Genomic DNA, 21,917 nt, shown 5'->3' with positions numbered 1-21,917 from the left:
CCTGCTGAGTAGATGAGGAGTGTATTTCCCAAGGTAGGTGCCTACCCAACTTACGTTGTACTATTACACTTGTGCCTACACTAACACAGTTATGCTCTGGTTACAGCTGGAGCTGAAAAAACACATAGTAAATGTGTTCAGGGTTTATTTTGCTTTTTTTTTCCTAAGTGGTTAGTGGCTACCACTGAACGTTTAATGGTAGCAGTAATGATATCATTATCTTAGTCTGACATTTATCTAATCAGTAGATTTCTTTCTTCGTTTTACAGACAGGGAAACTGAGGCACTGAAATGGGCCATAAAGCAGATCAGGGTTAGAATTGTGAAGAACAGTCTTTTTTTTTCTTGAATCTTTATCCACTCTCTATTAGTTTTGTTTTGTTTCCTCTCTTGAAGCCTGTAGGCACATCTGTCAGTGGGAGAGTTAAAACCAATTGCTCTATTTACATACTTGGGGATACTGTACTTTTCTAAAGAGTTCACGTGCTCCTTTTTTCCCTCCTGTGTACTTGCTGTATTTCTTGAGGACCTTTTACATTTTGGACAGTCCCACTGAGAAAAAAATGAAGCAAACATATGCAAGGAAAATACTTCACAAGCTACAAAGGGCCACACTTTCAAAAGCATAAATTTCTCTATAGGATCAGAACGCTTTTCCTCACAAACATGAAAATCACTGTGATGCTGTGTTCACAAACATGAAAATTAGCTGTGATGATAGCTGTCATTAGTATCAACAACTTGGAGGTCAACACCTTAGAAGTCTAAATCAGAGCTTCCAATCAGAAATCTAAATCAGCTGGGTCCTGCAGGTGTCTCTACTTACTATCAGGTCTGCAAATGCTGTTTTTCCGTTGGTCTGATGCCAGAGAAGCAAAATAGAGTTATGAGAGGTAGGAGGAAACACAAGATGCTAAATAATTATTTGAGGAATTAAAAAAGCAGCTTTTGGTCGCATGGTCACAGCATAATCTGAGCACTGTTAACTCAGCATACAAGAGCTTTCTAATAATTAGGATATTGTTTCATCTGTTGATGCTTAAGAGCTGTAGAGATCCCCTACCTCAGTGCACATGAAGAAGAAGCTGGGCTAGATGTTAAGCGTGCTCAGGTATTTATCTTCCTGAGAGCTCCAGAGCATAAGCTAAAGTGGTGGAAACAACCATAGTGGAAAATGAAAGGCAGGTTTGCTTGAGCAAAAAATCAAGAGCGTTTTTAGGTTGCCTTTGCTTTAGTGCCCACTCTGCCTGGGACAATGTTCTTCCCATCCATTTGAGCTGTGAGAGAACTGGGACTTCTTTCAGAAAAGTCTGATTATGTCAAGGAAACAGCTGAGATTCGGGGGAGCCAGACCTAAGACTAGAGCTGACCCCAGCCCTGACTGATCCGGCAGTTGCACCCTGTAAAACTGATCTGAAATGACAAACATGGGACAAGAAAGTGTAATGAAAACATAAAAGGAGCAAAAGGAAAGCCTCAGAAGGAGCAAAATCACTGTTCTAACTAGTGCTGTGGACAGCAACAACCAGAATCTTCTATGAGCCCTCGGTAAGAAAATATTTCTGTATTTCTGAATATTACCATTGATAAGAGGCTGACAGATCTGATTAGTTGTATTGCTAATTCATCATGCTACAGCTAAGTGCCAGGTATGATTCCAGAGTTTTGGAGAAAAGACTCACAAACAGCAACACCAGCAGCATAACTGCAAAAGAAATATCTAGCTGCCAGCCTTGAGAAGCCTCATGCAGAGCACAGCAGCGTCTTTCTATGCTGATGCAGAGCACATTTTCTGTGTCTTGTAGAGAAGGAACAGGCACAAATGTGGTTATTTATAGCTTCTCCACCCACACTCAACTTTGAAACTTGCTCTAAAAGAAGTTCAGCATTTAAAGAATACAACAGGTTTTTTAACCTGAAGATTTTTTCTTTTTTTTTTTTTTTTTATTTATTTCCTTAAAAACAATATTCTGGGAACATTAGTAACAATCCAGGCATTAAGGAAGAAACATTAGTTCTTCATTTGTCTGTCTATTGTTCTCTTACTTGGAATGTTTTTAGAGAGGCAGTTGCCAAATTTTATCAAGTAAAACATTTAATCAAGAAAATGAAAGATAAGTGGGATATGTTTGATGAATGGGAACTTTACCAAAAGAAAGCAATGTTAAGTTGAAAGAAGTTGTTTCTCAGGGTAAGAAGGCATGTGTATTCCCACTCCCTTTTGGGGAGCTTGCATCCTAGATGATAGCAATTAGCGAAGGAGCAGGTTGGGGCTGTGTGACCTCAGTCAATGCCCAGAGGAAATGGGCAAGTACTGCTCTCAAAATGCCCAGCCTATACCCAGCCAGCTCTGCCAGAGCCCTGAATTGAACGTGCTGCTCCCAAGAGAGAGGCATGACTAAGCCCTGCATCTCCTTAATTATTACAGCTGGGATCAGGTCTTTTCTTTACATGAAGTGAAGGTGGATGGGGCCAGAACACATCATATTCTCACTCTTCTTCACATTCATGTCAGTTTTAAACCATTGTAATATCTTTATAGATGTGAAGAACTGTCCAGGTACACAATAGCCATCTGCAGAAAGCAGACACGAGGTTATTTGTACCATATAAGCTTGTGAAAAGGTAAGGAGTTAAGTTGGAGCAGTTGTGTGGGAGACTGCACACCTCATCATCACATGAAGTGAGCAGCCATGTTGCCCATGGGAGGGTGGCATATCTGGGAGCAGGCAAGAGTATTTGTGATTATTGTACAGGTCTATAGGTCTACAGTGATGTGAAAGCTCTTGGAGGAGGGTGGGGAATGGAAGAGCAATGCTACTGCAAGCTAAGGCCTGAATCAGCAAGTCACCATGAACTTCTGAGACTCTGCTAGAAAAGTTGAGAACAGTCTTGTTGGTGCTCAGGCCATTGCCGTGGGAGATATTTAGGATGCCTTCACTTAGTCATACTGTTAACTCTGGAGCCCTTTCACAACTAACTGTTTTTGAATACTTTTGCAATAGAAGCTGCTAAGAAGGAGGTAGCCAGGGGGAGTTGTTATTCTGTAGTGATTTCCACTGCAGAAGCTGTTGATGAACAAGGATCCTGCTGCAGGGACTATCTTGTCTGGACAAACTCCTACAGTCCTGTTTCCAGATGGGCTTGTAGGATATCTGTGGGTGCTAAAAGCAGTGAGGAGTCTGAAGAAGACTATGTGCGTGTATTTTTGCATATCGAGGACTTTTCTGACACTCTTCTAAACTAGTGGACCCATATGTCTCAGTAATTGTATAATTTACTCTGATGCGTTCACTAGTATCAGCTGTGCTTTGCAAGGCTGTCCCTGCTGCAAAGAACAGAACATGAATGTTCTGCTTTTGGCAGACTAGTGGGTTTTTTAACTGCCGAGGTTGGATTTTTGTTGTTAAAATGAGAAATTGTGCAGAGGTGAAACTTTCACATAATGTCCAGGAAGCTCATAAAAACACCTACAATCTGATTTCATGGGGACTTCTTTTTTTGGTTGAATGTAGACAAGGGAATAAAGGAAGTTTTTTAAATGTTATAATTGGCTCTACATTTAATTCTCCTCATTAATTTAGTTGTGCTGTGCAGCAGAATACTGATAGGTCTGTAAGGCTGCTTTTCCCTCCAAGGGTAAAAGGGATTGCATGTTTTTTCTTTTTGAAAAGACCTCTTTAATTATGTGGTGATATTTGGAATAACTACAATTAGAGGGAAAAAGCAGGGAGTGATTAGAAAATCATACTTAATAGCAGCTGCATTAGTTCTCTCTCTTTTGAAAGAGACCCAGGCACAGCTGAGTACATACATACCACATGGAGGAGTTGTGGTGAAAAGGAAAGGCAAAATGGAGGTGACAAACTTTTGACTGACTTCAGGGAAGGTTGTCTATGGTAGCATTTGAAGAGAGACCTTCTTTGAGAAAGGATTGAAGAAGTATCAAAATTCATCTTTCTTGTCCAGTCCTCAGACTGTGTTAATGAGTGCAGCTCTGTTCATACAATTCCACCTCTTCTTTTAAAAAAAAAACAAAAAACCAAAACAACAAAAAACCCCCGAAACCTCAGATTGCTTGGTTGGAGATAATGGGATACACTGATTAGGTCTCAAGCCAATTTGAAAGAAGTGAATCTTATGACTGACCGTCTGAGCTGAATTACATACAGAAGAACTTAGTTGGCTGGCTTTATTATTTTCTGAAGATGAATTAGTCATCGCCTCATGGACAGGTCAAGCTATGGTGTTTCAGGATTTATAGCTATATGCTCAGCAATTAGGCATTTATACCACAGTGAATTTGGAGCAGCTTACACCTCATTTTAAAGCCTTGCCTTTCAGTGGATTGCCTGCTTACTTTTGACAGCTGCCATAATGTTGCTTACTGTTTATGATATTTCAGTATCTTCCTGTATTGGAAAAGGTTCCTAGAATCCCCAACCAAATTTGGAGCCACGTATTGCTAGAGACTGCAAAAACCTAAAGTAAAAGGCAGCTTTTACTCCAAACACTTTCTTTGTCGGTCTTGCTTGTTTTGACTGTAAGTGCGGCTAACGTCATTTTAGAAATGAGAATGGAGGCAGGGAAGCTGAGTCATTTGCCAAACTGCAGTGCTAGGCATTGAACCGAATCACTCGAATTCCAGTTTACTTTTGATATCAAGTCCTTGTTGCTTTTTGCTTCTTTCTTAAAACACCAAAGAGAGTGAACAGAGTAAGGCACTGTTCCATTCCGCTGCTACTGAACTGAATTAGCAGAGCTGTATCTGTACATTAGGAGTGCACTTATCTGCATTGACCTATGCAGCTTGTAACATGCTCTCATATGAACTACACTTGTTCAGAAGTTGCTAAATGGGAAATAGAACATGGTGTTCATGCATGTGTCTGGAGGCTCAGATTCTGCTGGGTGCCCAACTAGTCCCTGCCTATTAACTTTACACACACGGGGTCTTTGATTCGTGTTTGCTGAAGTCAGCTGAAACTTTGCTGTGGATTTTAGTGGGAACAAGATCTGAGTTTTAGAGTCAGATATAGATGTCTCTGAAATTAAAAATAATGTCATGGGAGCCAAAGATGATGTTTCTGGTTTAAACATGAGGTGTGATTCCCTTCTTCAAAAAACTGTTTTTAAAAATACTTTACTGTGCCACCAACTTAAAATTATAATGAAGAAAGAACTGAAAAAGGGAGCTCAGTTTTTATTAGGAGGTAAAAACCACAAATGAGAATGGCAGAGTTTTGTTTGGGGTTCCATTATAAACTGTTAATAATAGCAGGAAAAGCCAGAGGATAAGTTCCTTTGTATTTTGGTGTATTTTCTCAGCTAGACCTTTACTTGACATTACCCTGCTGTGACAGGGCCAGGGATAGGAGGAAAAAGAAATCTATTTTCAGCGATGATTTGGAATACGACAAAGAAACTATGTTTTAATTTAAATCAGACTTGGTGTGTATTTTATTCATTAAAGAGGATTAGGATTTATTAAATCTGCTTGAGTTGTTGTGGGGGATTTTTTGTTTTGTTTTTCTTGTGATTCTCAGTGTTTGTTCTGTCTTTCCTGGTGCTGTTACTGACACCAAATTCTCCTGGAGGGCCTGGTAGCAGGCCAGGGGTTGGGCTGCCCATGCCAGCCTGCACAGAACGACGTTATCCAGGAGCAGATGTAACTCCAATGGGTAGAAGTTGACAATCCCACACTGGCTACTACCTCCACCCAGAGATTCAGTGGTCTCCCTGGCAAATGTGCACTCTTTATTGCTTAGAGGCCCTTTCCTTTTACCTCCCAAGAAGGGAGTGGTTTGTGGGTATCCTGAGAGCACACCTACTTTGAATTGTGTTGCTCATCAATGCATATATGATGTGTAGCTTGTAGTTCTTCTATTGTAAGAAAATGAATTATTTATCATCTGCCAAGAGATTCTGTGTCTTGTATCTGCAAATTCTAGTTCAGCCAGTTACTAACTAGGCTTCTACAATTTTGAAGGGCTTTGACAGAAAAGATTGGATTTTGTTGCTGTGCAGTATAACAAAACATTTACAATAGACTTTGGATGTAAAGTATCTATGAAAGCACAATCTGAAACATGAACTTTTTAACTATTTCCTGGTTACGAAAAGCGTGGTTGGCAAAGGCAGAGTTTCTGGAATAGGGGTTTCAGACATGTAAGGCCTTGGAGTTACTGAGCATTGATAAGAGCAGCTACAGAAATGGTAAAGATAAGGTTTGATTCTTATGAGTGGAAATGGTGATGAGACTATAAACCCACAAGTTTTGAAGTGCCGTATGAATCCCTGGTATCACACCAGAACTCTAGTTAGCCCACAGTATTTCAAGAGCAAGCAATAAAGCGTGCCTAGTGGCAACTTGGTATCGTTTGGCTTCCTTTCACTGGCATAAGCCTCGCTGATTTTGGAGGCTCTATCCTTGTGTTTAAAGTTAGGCAATGCTTATGCACCTATTTGAAATGGGGCCTCATTTAAAGCTGAATAAATTGGGTGTACTTCATTGGAATTGCTCTGGAATTTATTACAACTCTTCTAGAGTTACCGAAGAGTTAATCTAACCCCTTTGAGTTATGCCAGGTTTGTACCGTTTCGAGAACAAGATCTGACTCTTAAACTGATATAATTTATTTTCAGTTTTCAGAGTAACCTAGTTTTAAGAGTCACTACGGCAACAACAGTGGGTCTTAGAGTAACAAAGATTAATTATTCCCTTGGCAAGGCACTTCAATGGCTCATCTTGCTCTGGACCAATGAAACTGTTCAACACAGGCCTGGGTCAAATGCAGAAGTCGGGGTGCGCTGTCACTGCTAGCACAACACGCTGCATCTTACTAATGCTGGTTTAATCACCAGCTTACACTTCTCGTCTCCTTCCTGTAGGACAAGGGCAGGGTTCAGTGACTGGTATATTTGAGCAAGCCTCTGTGTTCTTCTCCAAGTCATTCTCATTTCATCTTCCTTCATTGCTGCTAAAAGAAATACAGTTTAAAAGATGTGAAAATGCAGAAGCTTTTCAATTAACTTCAGCAACATATATAGGTCCTTAAAGTAATGAATTTACTAGTCCTTTCACATTTTGTATTCATGTAAAACGGGAGCAGAGCATGTGGACGAGCTAGGAAAGACTTGGTTCCCAAGGAGATTTTAATTTAAAGTCAGATAAAGTTATGAGGTTCTTCTTAGTTTTCACACTTATCGATTAGGAAAGATACCTACAGAAAGAGGCTTCATTTTCAAAGAGCTACATTGAAAAGTCTGCCCTTTAAAAATAGTGCCTATCATGCTTTTTTATTTAAAAATCAAATTAACTTTTTAAGCCATTAAAAGAATTGACCTTAACTGCACTAATGCAATCATCTTGCCATATTCCCATCATACAAATTACCCTAGAGGAAGAGCAATTATTATCCCAGAACTTTGCTTAATTATTGCCTTATTGCTTCTTCAACCTTTTTCCTTTAAAACCATTCTTCTATTTCTTTCTTCCTGTGTTTTCCTACCTTGTCCTGCACAAACATTCACTGCAAATGGACTCTCAGTACGTCTTTCCCTGACCTCACCTGGGCAGTATTTATTTTGCCAGCTTAGATGTGCCATAGGTCTTAGACTTCCCATAGGCGAGAGTTCGATCATCAGCAAAAAGGAGTGTGGAGGGGCCTCTGGAAGCTTTTCTCTTCTAAGCACCTGCTTCCTGATGCTGTGCTCAGCTGAAACCTTTCTGAATTACCGCTATTATTCTTTTTGCAGTTACACAGATCATTCAAAAGGGACAGTTATGGCTATTCTTCCTCCAGGTAGCATTTGGAATCTTGTGGTTATCCAGCCATATAATGGCTGTAATAGCTAGCGCATTCAGCCTGCTGTAATTGCACTGGAGTTTTATTTAATTTTCTTGGTGACCTGGGCTTGCTGCTGGTTTTGTTGGGTGTGTAATCGTGCCCCTGAGGAGATAAGGAGACAGGACATGTGTGTCATGATAGAAAGAAAATAATGCTCCTACCACTTTTGATCTTAAACTAGGTGAAATAAAAAAAAGAGATATTAACGTCATCTTTTTAACACGTGTGTGTTTCCTGCAGCATTCCTTTAACGTCATCTTTTTAACACGTGTGTTTTTCCTGCAGCATCCCTGCCAATAAATGTTGCTGACATCAGATGCGCTTCTTGAGCATTTGGTTTGTGTTCTTCTGTTAACAGGCTCCTAGCAAACATTTCATGCTTTTGAGCCTGTTGCTTTATTAGCTTTTACTAGCTGGGAATTAAACACAGAATTATAAATCTCCATCCAGAAAAGAAAGGGAGCCTCCTTCTCACCTCCTAGCCTCACATGCACACTTTCTGGAGTCCCGTGTGAGCTACTGTCAGAGTAAACAGAGCAGCTCATTTATTTCCTCCTGTGGACATCTTATGGGACTGGCTGGAGGAACAGTAGCTACCCCAATCAACTCGCCAACAGTGGTTGGGTCAGTAAGGTGTGGGATGGGAATTTGCCACAGGTGAAGGTAAAATACCAAGACTTTATTATCCTCCAGTCCTTTCAGAAGATGTCTGTGAGTTACAAAGTTTCCTAGGCAATAGCAGGGGCAGCTTTACCCATTCTTGGAGATGTGCCTTGAAGTTTGAACTCAGCTATGTCTTTATTAATGTAGTATTATCTAATGGACAGCAGCCTGGATTGGAAAATGCTGTCCTATGTGGGAAGTGTGTCCACACGGCAGTTAGCCTGTAATTAAATTGCAGTCGTGCAGGACCAGGCTTTACTGTGCTAGAAGCTGCAAAACAGGAGGCAGGTCCTGGCCCCTGTCCTGACCAGCTTTCAAACTAGTGGAAGTAGAGTAGTAAATGCATACTGGAAAGAGAATTGGTATATACTGGAGTTACACAATATATTTGTTTCAAGAAACACCTCAGGTGATGGATCTATCTGTAGCACAGTATTTTCATTTCAAAGAATTCATGACTTACAGCCTTTTTCTAGCTGTTTTAATAAAAAATAGCTTGGCAATAAAGGACAACTAGGAAATTTGAAGATGTAATTTGGAAAACACTCAACTGTATTTTTAACAGCATCTTCAAGCTGTTTATGTTTTTAAGGAATAATTAAATTATTTGAACTAAGTCACTGTAACTTCAACGGCTAACTATATCTCAGGTCATTAATCTTCTGCAGTAGAGTAAGTTATACAGTCCGTGCTCTCAATTAAAATGTTAATGTTTATCTTGAATTATTACACAGTTACACTGGTTCTAAAGACATTTCCTTTCTTCAGGGTAAGGGAGAATGTCTCCAAACATGCTGACAGGTAGATGTTTACAACTGCGGGTGATTTCAGGTTTTACTGTGACCTTTCAGAGTTGTTCCTGCATTTGCTGTAGACTAATTGCTTAACATTTCTCATTGTTTTCACTGGGGAGTAAGTTTTGACATTAGTTTTGTATCCATCCAGATTTATGTTATTGCTGTTGCTTTGCTCACTCAGTTATTCCATACCTCAGCTCCTCATTTAGTGCAAACTTCCTGTGCCTTGTATGATGGAAACGAAGATGTGGTGTTTCTCCATGTTTGCAAATTATTGTGAGCTTATTAGATGGCAAATGCTTTATATAAGGAAAAACATATTAGCTGCTCATATAAATGCTAAGGATTCTTTTGATAGTCAGGGCTATGAGATTATCAGAGCCTCGTGCTAACATCTTGCCTTCTGCCAACTTCCTGGGACACCTCATCAATTCCGTGCAAAATGAAAATACAGCATTTATGTATTTCACAGAATGGTTGTGAAAACAAATGCATTGAAGACTGGAGTGGTCAAATATGTTAACATGGGTTTCAGAGCCACAGAAAATGCTGTTAAGCAAGTTATTCTTTAAAAAGTTGTGACTTGTTTCTTGCGGGAATCATGGCAGAAGTAGAGTTTTTGGAACGATTTGAACTAGAACTTTTTAAGGAGCAGATAGGATCTGTGAAATCTGAGACATGGCGCTCTAAGCAGAGAAATGGCATAGGAAAGAGGTGGTCAAATAGGATGTTACAGCCAGTGTCATTAGTGGATGGTTTATAGATATATATTTTTCTTTTTAACCTTGTATGCTCATGTAGTGTTGCTTTATTAAGTGGATGTACAATTTTGTCACCTCAAGGGGTATTTTATATCTAATCTTATAAATGAAAGGATTTGGAAACCTAATCAATACCCACATAGATGACTTCAGAGGGAAGCTTTCATGTTACAGGAGGGATTTGGTGAATCGCCGGATGGTGCCCTTCTGTGTCAGGCAGTATGGAATAACTGCCCAAATGCAATGAGACTTTGCTGCAGGAGTTGCCAGCTCTTGGATGAGTCCTGGAACAAAGGATTATTCCCTATGGATTAATGTTCTAGAACATTGGTTGGTGGGGTTTTTTTGAGAGTAAAGTCCATGTTTTGACCAGTACTCTGGCCTAGATTCATTGCCTCTGTTTTCATCTTTGTTTAAAGTGGGCATCATATGTTGTATTTCTTGCTTTGAATTGAAGCATGTAACAAAACATCTGTTTCGCAAACAGAAGTGGCGATCTCTGTCAAGTCATCTAACAGTGATTAAAGCAGCCCAATATAACATTGGTTGGGATAAAAATTGTATTTTTATGTGATTACTACTTTAATGCTATAAGCATGAAAAAGTTACTAGAATAATTTGGTGTAGAATTACAGCGAATGGCTATCAAATATTAATATATAGAAAGCACACACTGCGTACTAACTTCATATGAAACATTGTCTCTCCCACCCTGGTTCTGTGCCCTGGTACCAGAACCCTTCTCAGGCCAAGCTGCCACGAGCTGCAAGGCATCCTGCAGCTCCTGCCCAGCATCGCTGGGGCCCATGCTCGCTGCTCACGCCCCAGCACTGCACAAAGAAAGGATGCAGCTCTAAGGCCGTGTGGAGATGCAGCACTCTGTGGTAGTATCACTATCCTGGGGATGCTTGCGGTGTCTTCTCCCTTCAGTGTGACAAAAATACCAGCTACTCTTTGCTAGTCCGTTAGCATCAGTAGCAGTGAGGATCAATGACTCGCTGTGAGTGCAGGGCTCCTTGATGAATGAAGTCCTAGCTGCTTACACAAATACCAGTAGTGATCTAGTACTATTTATTCTCTTAGCCTCTTTGTATTGGGGAAGAAATGTAGAAGGGTGGAGATCACATCCTGAAATTTCCCAAGCTCATGTTGTCAAGTTCAATTTTTTTTTTCCAGCTTGTAGTAGACACCGAGCAGATTTGATCTAAATTTTAGTGCCAGTGTTATTGTGAGAAGGAGCTCCAAATGGATGGTGCTCATACAGTTGATCTATTTTTAAAAGAAAATACTCTTTAACTCTCAGAATATCAGAATTGCCCCTTTCATTTTTTTTTGCATAAGGATCAGTTATACTTGGAACTGCACCTTCCAAATCTTTCAGGTTTTCAATCCTTCACGGCCTGCAGTGAAGGATTCTTAACCTTTTCATTCTAGTTATTCTGATAATGCTTTCTCCCCACATTAAAATAAATTTTAAATGATTCCTCCATCAGGCTTTTGGACTCATTTAAGATGCTTCCCATTGAAATCTGCTGTTTATGTGAAATCGGCTATCACTGTTTTTCAGTTTACACAAGGAGCTCTTAAGAGGAGGGTTCTTGTTGTAAAAGATTCTAGATTTCTGATTCCTGCTCCCCAAAATTCATTTATGGGAAAGTAAATATTTAATATCTGCCAGGCTCAAATAACTAAGCTACACTTCAAAATAAATCAGATAGTAAAAATCCAATAATCATAATTTACCAGTAACATCTATAAACATTTATCTTCTATCCAGCTGGAACAGACTTTGACAGATCTGCATGTGTTTAGCCATAGCAAGCACAAAACAATACCTCTGCAGCTGTTTTATCCTCACCCTGAGGATTTCTCAGTGCTGCTGAGACAAGAGAGGTAACTGGATGTTCTTCTTTACTGGCAGGTACTGGACTGGATTGAAAATCACGGGGAAGCCTTTCTGAGTAAACATACAGGAGTGGGGAAGTCTCTACACAGAGCACGTGCACTGCAGAAAAGACATGATGATTTTGAAGAGGTAGCACAGGTAAGAGTCTGAATCAGAGACTTCTGCTTTCTGGCTTGATTTTTTTGTTACTCCTCTTGTATATTGAGAAAAAACTCTTGCTGTTTTGGGGTCCTGTATATTCACACTTCTCTTCAAACATTTGGAGCTGACCAGGATGCTGCCTCCCAGGTTTGAAAGTTAGCATGCACACTGCAGGAGCATGGTAGCAGCAGGACTTATAATCAGAAAATCTGATTATAAGATTATTTATATTATAATATATATAATATAATTAATTATAATACATAGCCTAGTCTCAAAGCCTAGGATAAATTGCAAGCAGTTTACAGGACAGTGATGCAAAGTGTTGGGACATAGAGGAGGATAGTTATGAGCAACAGTGATAGAAAAATCAACTGCTGCAGTGGAAACTGGGGACCTTGAGAATAAGGTGGAAAGCAGCAGCTAGTAAAGAAGCAGGGGAAACACTAGAGCGTGTTTGCAGTAAGGGCAGCTACCCTTCCACTGTTTCTGAGAGTATTGGGTATTGTGTGGAAGGGTTTTTTGTTTTGGAATGAGAGGCAATCATTACAGGTAGATTTCTTTTTTTTTTTTTTAATTATGATTTTCCTCATAGCACAGTGTAAGCAGGGCTTGTCCAGGAATTTTGGTATGAAGCCAAAAGCTTCCACCTAAAAGCTTGTAACTTTTCCTCGAAGTGTGGTCATAGTAGATGTTTAAATATACATCCCTTCTTTATTTATAAAAATTAAAAGAAAGAGGACCTTTGATAAGTTCTTCCAGGGACTGAACAGCTTTTTTCTTTCACAGTGATAGAAAAATCAACTGCTGCAGTGGAAACTGGGGACCTTGAGAATAAGGTGGAAAGCAGCAGCTAGTAAAGAAGCAGGGGAAACACTAGAGCGTGTTTGCAGTAAGGGCAGCTACCCTTCCACTGTTTCTGAGAGTATTGGGTATTGTGTGGAAGGGTTTTTTGTTTTGGAATGAGAGGCAATCATTACAGGTAGATTTCTTTTTTTTTTTTTTAATTATGATTTTCCTCATAGCACAGTGTAAGCAGGGCTTGTCCAGGAATTTTGGTATGAAGCCAAAAGCTTCCACCTAAAAGCTTGTAACTTTTCCTCGAAGTGTGGTCATAGTAGATGTTTAAATATACATCCCTTCTTTATTTATAAAAATTAAAAGAAAGAGGACCTTTGATAAGTTCTTCCAGGGACTGAACAGCTTTTTTCTTTCTTTTTTTTTAAAAAAAAAAAAAAGAATCTTATGGCCAGAAATTATCCAGTCTCAGCTCTGGCTGTCAGATCATGTTACACCTTTTTGTTTTAGATTTGAAGCATCTTCTATCAGAAATTGACCTTCTGTAAAGGTACTTCTGCTTTGGGTATTTCAGATAAAATCCTGCTTTACATAGATCAAATGCTTTGTCTTCCTGATGCACACAAGGCAAGTTATTGCTCAAATATTTCACTGTGGCAAAAGACAACAATGTATTAGACTTTAGTTTTGTTTTTCTGTAGTACCTTTTCCATGTGTTGGCCTAGTTTAGTTCAAGATGTTTCCAGCAACAGGGACATACTGTTTCACTTTGCCCTCAGGGAAACTATTTCACTGCCTGATGGCAGCTACTGTCGAGATATTTTTTTTTTTCCTCTCCTTCATATTCAATTTATATTTCTCTCAATCTTCCTCCCCCCACCTTGTTTATATCCCTTTAGTCTTATTTATCTCCCTTAAGGAGATAAATGCCAAGGAAGGAGATGAATTAACAACCCTGAAGTATCTGTAGAATGTTAGCATGTCTTCCCCTATGTGCCTCTTAACCATGTTAAACAGATTTAATTCTCCTAGCATGTTCTTATTAACCAGTCCTTAAATCTCTTTTGTTACCTATTTCTTTGGATCCATTCAGTTTGCCAACATCCTTCTTTTATTTAGATGTTCAGCTCTTGATGGAATACTCTATTGCTTGGCTTGCTAGTGAACTTTAGTGTTACCTTTCAGCTCTGAAGGGATGTCTTTGCGTACCATTGACAAATCACACAGCAGCAGTTCTAGATTGGTGGATCTCTAAAATTTCATGGGGCCTCCTGTGGATTTAAGCCTTCTGGCAATAGACTTGAATTTCTAGAATTACCTTTTGCATATTTATTAAAATGGACCTTAGGTTGGAGGTTGCAAACCACAGTTCTACAAGGCCTCATCCAAAAGCACAAGTTAGTGGGAGGTTTCATCCTGAAATCAACATTAGGTGTCTTTCCAGAAGATGTGCTTGGGTCAGCTGTTATTGGATGCAATACTGGGCTGACGACTGAAAATGAAGATCATGTAATATACAGGAGCTGAAACTAGGTGATTTAATGTCCTTTGTGGCATTAATATTTACTGAATCTCCCCTCCCTATGATATATTAGCTTCATAATTCCAGTTACATCTCACATTTCTGGATCACAGTTAGCTTTTTTCTTTTTTACCTCCTCTGAGTAGTACCTCACTGGAGATGTAGGAAAGAATTAAAAACAGGTGAGGAAAGACAGGAAAAGTAACATGGTCTTGACAATAGAGATGAGAGCAAGCTGTGTTAACTGTCTGCACATGGAAACAACAGCTCACTTAAGGCTTGCTCTACTGGATGATGTAATTTAGAGATACAGCCCCTCATCAGGGTTTAGGAACCTTACAGATGTCCAGCTTGCATGCGTAGGTACTAGGGTAAGTCAGAATAGAATTATTTCACTTAAGACTCTTCTAATCTCTCTGTTAGTCTTCCTTCTATACTATTTCAGCATGTCTGTCTGCTGAAACAGACACATTTCCATTCACTTCATGAGGCCAAATTTAGAGCAAAGGGTGTATGAATCTAGTTCACTGGATGACCACATGTGTTCAAATGAAGGTGGGTGTTTGGGAGGAGGATGGAGAGGAAAGAGAAAAGTATAGTTTGCATGGGTATAGAATCTCTTAGGTTGCTCTGAATCTGGTTCTTTTACATCTTATGTGATAGCATCAATGAGCGTCTCATTGCTTTGCCTGGACAATTGTGAACAGTCATGATCAGTTCTGCACTCCGAGTATGAAGTTTATGGTGCCTCCTAATTAGAAATAACTGACACAAGTCAAACCTGGTTACTTCCCCCCTGGCTTTGACAGGAATAGTTTCCTCTGGTGCATTCACACCAGAAAACCATTGCTAATTTATGAGGCCTGTCTGCAGTGTGACACTGGAATGTGGTGTTGGCAAATGGACATAGGGACATGCGTTGAGGGGAAGTGAAAGGAATCTCAGGCTTTATCCGAGGTCAAGGACTTGAGAATATAATACTCTCTGCTTTGGAAAGAGTAATAGCAAGGGTAAGAGGGGAGGCCATAAATTTATCACACCTGGAGTTCTCCTGCAGAAGCTTCTAGTGAGGTCGATTTTGTAGTTGGGGAATAAATCTCTTCCCCACTCTGATTATGACCAGTTTTTGTTCTTCCTAATTCCCTTCTTGATTGCTTAACTCTTTAGAGTTGGTTGGTAAATAATGCTAACAAACTTAATTATTTGTCATTTTTCTCAAGATAGCGAATATCTTTGCCATGGCTAGGGTGTATAACTGGCATGGCTTATTCCCAATATAGGCATATAATAAAGCACATGTGCTAAGTTCCTGAAACAAACTGATGAGTTTGCCCATTCCCTGCATCAGGATGTTAATTACTGGTGTTAACGACAATAAAGAGAGTTATGATTGTTTTTCTTAAAAAATAAAATAAAAAGTGTAGTACTGACATACCTGGTGAGATTGACTGTATAAACAATAGTATTTGCTGTTGGCAGTTCTCTGAAAAAAACACTTAGCCTGCCATACAGTATAAATTTATTCTCCAAAATCTACTTTCTTTTGGCTCTGATGTATTTGTTCTTATCTCCTGCTGTTTCAGGAAAGCATTTGCAAAGGTCAGACTAGAAGCAATTTTCATGAATTTTCTTGATATTTTCAACAGTAGGCAAAACATTCCTGTTTTTGAATGCTGCCTAACTGCATGTAAACAAGAGTAGTGTATCTGGGATTGCTATGTTGACAAATGCTCTGATTGACTGACCTGCCAAGGCACTAGATTGAGAGGTGGAACGTGCTCCCTCTATGTCTGATTAGAAACTGCACAGATTTATAAATCTGGATGTAATGATCCAATCAGGCATGGCCCAGATAGATCACATTCCTGCATACAGCTGTGCTCAGAAAATGTCAGTGATTTTAGAGCGCTGCATTGTGGGCAATAGGAAATATAATTTGGGGTCCCTTTCTCTTATAACTGCTGTTAGACAATGCTCTGGCAATTTTTCTGATTATATTTGTTCTACATGGAACGCACACATGGCAAATGTTTGAAATTGGATTAAAAAACCTGAGCTCCTGGGAGGGAGGTTGTTATCTTGTGTATATATACCTGCAATGGTTTCTCAGCCAGTGCTGATACTGTTCACAGGCTGCCACCCTGAAAATGCCAACCTTGGGCACAGTGCCTGCTGCACGGTGAAATTTAGTAGTCAGGCATTATTGGTGAGGTAGATATCCAAGATATCACCAAAGAAATACCACGCTGTGGATGTAGCTGCAATGTTCCTGCAATGACAGCCTCTTTGCTTGTCTGGAAATATGTTGTGTGAATCGGATAACCATAGTTCAGCCAGTTATGATTGTAAATCCAAAGATAATTTCATTTTAGACTCTAACTTTTCCTTATTCAGGGCTTTTATCCTGAAAACCATTGTGCCTTCTAAGTGGAGAATTCCGTTAACTAGCTTGCGTTCCCAAAATCTCCCAACGCTTCAGCACTATTAGGTTGAGCTGCACGTGTTGGAAACCCTTCTCCTATTTTCTGTATGAAGAGAGGGGCCACAGATCATTTTCCTCCCTTCTGGCGTTCCTGGCAATCGAGGTTAAGGTGGCCTTCTCGACATCCTCCTCTGCTCACAAAGAGCATCACTGCATTTGTGCTGGTGCAGAATTAGGAAAGATACTGGGGAAACAGGCCTGTTAATCCCACTCACTATGCTGAATGGTTTTGTTATTTGACTGATCTGAAACAAGCATTTCTGTAGTCTTTCTCCATTTATGAGCTTTTCCATCAGATGTGCTGTTAAGATTTCCTATGGGGCAGGTTTATCTGCGGTTTTGGGATGCGAACGCCCACCAGTACGTATTTCAACCTGCAGGTGGCACTCGCAATGCATTGTAAAAGCCTTTACCTCCGCTAATGGTAAACAGAGCTGATGTTTCTAATCCAAACTAACCAAACATTGTCTCGAAGTGAAATGAAGCAGAAGTGGAAGCTGGCTCACACGCTGTCCCCTTGGTGTTCTCCCACCCCTGCCAAAACCCGCGTTGTTCAAGGTCACCCAGAAAAACAACCTTCCTTTTTTTTTTTTTTTTAAAATGTGAAGCCGGGCAGTCAATTGGGTTGTCAATGCTTTAGTGCAAGGTGATGCTTGTCATCTGTGTTTATGGGAAAAACTGCTTTCAGATCTGTGGAGCTGCTTTCAAGGCTCTTGGGCCACAGTATGCTCACGGATACGACTAAGTTTTGTATTCAGTACCTCTGTGCATGTTGCATGCAATAGTTGGTCTGTTTTTCACAGTAATCCAAAGGCACTGATGTTTATAAAAGTAACATATCACAACTCCAGCATGCAACAAAGCACATGTTCTGAACAGCCTTGGTTCAAAATGTGTGGAGTTGTTCCTCATTATCAAACACAGTAAGAAAGTAGACTGGAGGCTGAGCTGTGGCCACTGAAGTTCATGGGGCTTGTCTGTATATCCAGTGCAGTTTTGATTTAGGTACATAGCTGGATCCCATATTCCTGACTTTGAAAGTTACAGACTCCATTTTGCCAAGGTATACATGCAATGCATGGACTATTCTTGAATTATTACAAAGAAGGAGAGCCAGACAAAATGCGAGCAAAAATGCTGAGCTTTGCAGTGTGCCATTTGGGAAGCTATTCAGCTTTCCTGTTCTTGGGTATCTATGCTTGCTTTCCTCCAAGAGAACTTTTGGAAGATGATGATTAAACATCTCAACTGGCTTTCAACCATCAAAGTTAACCTCACGTGTATATGTATAGTTCTTTTAAGATTCATCTCTTCCTTTTATTCTTCTCAGGGAGGTAAATGTATTTCCTGCAAGGGAAGGCTTTCGGAGGAGATCTTGAAAGCCAAGGGCCTGTATCCTCCACTAGAAATCAAAGATCAGGTGATATGCTTCATTTGAGAAGCAATTTGTGCTCCAGTGTTCCTGTCTAGAGTATTCCCTTCCTCCATTGTACTGTTCCTAAGATGCTGTCAGTTCAGATTTTTTAAAAAGCTCTTGGAGATTTTTAAGTGTAAATATGTTGAAAAATATGATTATACTGTTTGTCACGTGAAATATCCAATGGATTCAGTAAGAAGTCCTGCAGGTAAAAACGGTATTCTGTGATCTCTCTGTCCCACATAGTTTTACTTGAACCGCTTTAAAACTAAGCGAGGTAATGAAATAGTCAGGCCAAAGCTGAACTGCAAACAGCTACTTGTTTGGCCTTCAGGATAAAAACCTAGTGCTTTCCCATACAAATTCCAGCTCTGTTGGATGTCATTGTTCTGAAGTTTGGCATGACGTTCAGTACTGATGTAAAACAGCTAGGCATAAACTAGGAGCCCGTGTTGATAATGAGCACTTAGGGAGCGTTGTCCTAGGGTGATTTTTTTTTTTTTTTAATTATTATTATTACTTTTTTTAAATTTTGTGACCTACCTGGTTGTTGAAAGGAATAGCTCACCGGGTATACTGGATTTCTCCCTTTGGGTTGGGGAGTATTTCATAGCATGAAATACTAGGCCAAGACAGGGAGAAAGCAGACAATTAAACCTGGTAAGAACTATGCTTGAAGTTAGCAATAACAACCGTGGTTTCAATAATGGCAAACCTTTGTAAAAATAACAAAAACATAAGACAGGCAACAAAAAATCAGCCCTACTCTTATCTTCATCCTTTGCATGGTGATTAGCAAATTCTGAAGCTATAATCTGCAGTTTACTCTTCACTTCATTTAAGTGAATGTATTCACTTCTACACAAAGAGGTCACTGGCAGCAGATGACACAGGCCTTTGTACCGTGGTGCAGGAAGTCTGGGCTCCAGAGCTCTTGGTTTCTTCTCCTGGCTGGCAGCAGGCTGCATCTGGCAGTCACAGGCAGCAGAGAAAAATGAAACTGCCTATATATGGGTTGTCTGTGAAGGTTATCTTGGGACTTCTGGATCTAAAAACTTCTAGCAGCATAGCTGAAGAGCCAGATAGTTTATCATGGAAGCAATAGTATAACTCTTTGCATGAAGTCTTATCAGCTTCGGGGTGACTCAGGACATATCCACATTGCAAGCGCAGAGTTACTGAAACTGTTCTGCACAGCCTGAGCCAAGAACCAGAAAGGCTGGGAAGGGCCGAGCAGTATAGCGGTGTTAGATGCAATGCTATGGGGACTCGACTGCCAGACCTAAGTCAGAAGCAGGTCATATAAGACGTTTTCCCTGAGGAAGTGTGATACTCTTCAGAGTACGCTGTGGATATCAGTACCATGCTCCATTGCATTATCTAGACGTGCCCATGGAGACTTGGGCTTCAGGGGTTGCTGAAAGAGCGTCTTGGCTAATCTGAAAGTTTGGTGGCCGTTGGTACTCCACGATGTAGTGGTAATGGGGAACCTGTTTTTAGAGAGGCCCTATAACGGCACAGAAATCTTTGGGGCAGTCACTTGAAGAGCTGTGTCTATTACGCCATGTCTCTGAGTTTGCATTTCAGTGTATTTCTCCTCAAGCTAGAGGTGATTTTCTTTCCTATTTCTTCTCTTCCAAAATCGCATGACAGCTGGATCTTTTCATTAAACCGCCTGCAGCATGATTCACAATCTAAATACTCCCTATAAAATCTTAAGGCTTGGCAACACAATACATTTTTGACAATTGCCAGGAGCTAGCTTCCTATTGCTGGTTTATTTGGGTAGGTTTATTTTTGTGTCTTTAAAATATGTTCCTTTAATTTGCCTATAAATGCAAAATGCTGTTCCCATGGCAGACTGGGAGAACAATGAAGCTATTTAAGAAATACATATTTTTAATCCTAGAGGTTCTGGAATATGGAATTTCTATTGTGCAGGGAATTCTGAGTTTTTTGAATTCATTTCACTTTGAATCAGAAAAGAAAGCCAAAATTTCCTAAAGAAGAAAAATCCTGGAATTTGTTTTTCCAAGGCCATAAATTTCTTAACGAGAACTTTGGAAAATTGTAACACTGATGTGTTACATAACATGCATACTAAAAATATATTCAATATGGTACTGATGTCTCAACTGAATAAACGTACAGCTGAAACAAAAGATTTTTACCATTGACAATTTCTGTGAAATGTATACTCTTAATGAACCACTGCTGTTTTGACTGACCTGTGTATGTTGGTGAAAACCATTGTCATCTAAAGGCTCTTGATCCCCTCTGATCATTCTTTGTGCTCTTCTTATTGGCAGGTCAGTGGGTTATCAAGCTGTACCTATTGATTCAGGAAGATTAATTGCAGCAATGTCCAAATCTCATTTGTAATGATGGTGGACTAGTACTCTTCAGTTCAATTTCTTGTAGCTATTTATAGAGGCAGGGCTCATGGGGAGAAAGGTGACACTGTGAATCTGATCAGCGTTTTTACTTTCTGATTTTGTCATAGGGCAGTAGAAGGAGCTGCCTGTGGCTGTGCTGCTTTGCCCGGCCAGCCAGTGGTGTCTTTACATTAGCCATGGCAACTGTATTATGGTGTTGCTGCAAATCACAAATATGCTACTTTGCAGACATTTGGTAAAGGAAGTTTCATGTAGATTGAGCCAATATCAAAGAGATTTGTATTCAGTAACAGAGCACGATAATTTTAAAGGACAGGTTTTAGGTATTCGTTATTGTTGTGCAAGTGCTCTGGGAATAGACTAGCTGGGTCTGACTGATCACTCTGCTGAACAAGATTTAGAACAAAATCACACTTCTAGTTTCAGAGGAATTGCTTATAATTAACTTGTTCTGAAGAGTGGAGAATCCAGTTTAGTGGCTGTATCTACATTGCAGAGAAGCTGCTTGGCTGTATCTACACTGCAAAGAAAGCTACCTCTTTTCTATTGTCCACATGAAGGATGTCGTCTTATTGCCACATCAGGTGTTTGAATTTTCTAAAAACTACATTTGCATTATGAGACTATTGAAAATGTTCTATGCTGATTATATACAAATAGAAATTATTCAACCAACATTTTATTGCATATAAACTTGTTTTTAAAATTTATTTCCCTGGGATAGTTCAGATCTCAGTTTCTCTTGTATAGAAATAGGGCAACATCTGTGGATTTATAGAGGTCTTTTGGAATTACATGGGTGTGAACAGGGATAAAAATCCTAATGGTGTATAAATAATTCACTTGTTGATTCAGTGCGTGTAATCCAGCCATTAATATTGCCCTTCATAACTGTGGTCTGTGAGGTCTGGTTTTGCATAACCAAGCCCCAAGAAAGCACTGGTTTGTGTCACTATGGAAATAGCATATTGTTTGAGGCATTTAGGCATCTTTGTTTAGTGTCTGGTTCAGAGCACTACCACATGCAAAAGTGCAGGTTCCTCTCCCTGTACTGCCTCTGCTGAGCTAAGGAGAGGAATTCTGAGGTTGACATAAGAAAAGCAAGCAGAATCAGCCTTCTCATGTCACTACACTTAAAATGAAGCTTGTTTTGGGAGAAAGAAATTGCAGAATTTGCAAGAAGT

The 21,917-nt window shown here is 39.8% G+C and overlaps 1 protein-coding gene across 1 annotated transcript in view; it reads left to right on the top strand.

Annotated features, from left to right (window-relative positions):
• The window catches only part of KALRN (kalirin, RhoGEF kinase), a 368,140-nt gene that overhangs the window by 106,442 nt on the left and 239,781 nt on the right, over nucleotides 1-21,917 (top strand). The window contains exon 10 of the mRNA XM_009327171.1: nucleotides 11,993-12,115. Within this exon, the coding sequence (XP_009325446.1) occupies nucleotides 11,993-12,115 (123 nt within the window). The remainder of the gene's footprint in view (nucleotides 1-11,992; nucleotides 12,116-21,917) is intronic.

The sequence above is a fragment of the Pygoscelis adeliae genome, unplaced genomic scaffold (genome assembly GCF_000699105.1).
Source record: "Pygoscelis adeliae isolate BGI_AS28 unplaced genomic scaffold, ASM69910v1 Scaffold227, whole genome shotgun sequence".
NCBI lineage: Eukaryota > Metazoa > Chordata > Aves > Sphenisciformes > Spheniscidae > Pygoscelis > Pygoscelis adeliae.
Note: the sequence above shows the minus strand (reverse complement) of the source record. Positions and strands in the feature narration are given on the sequence as shown.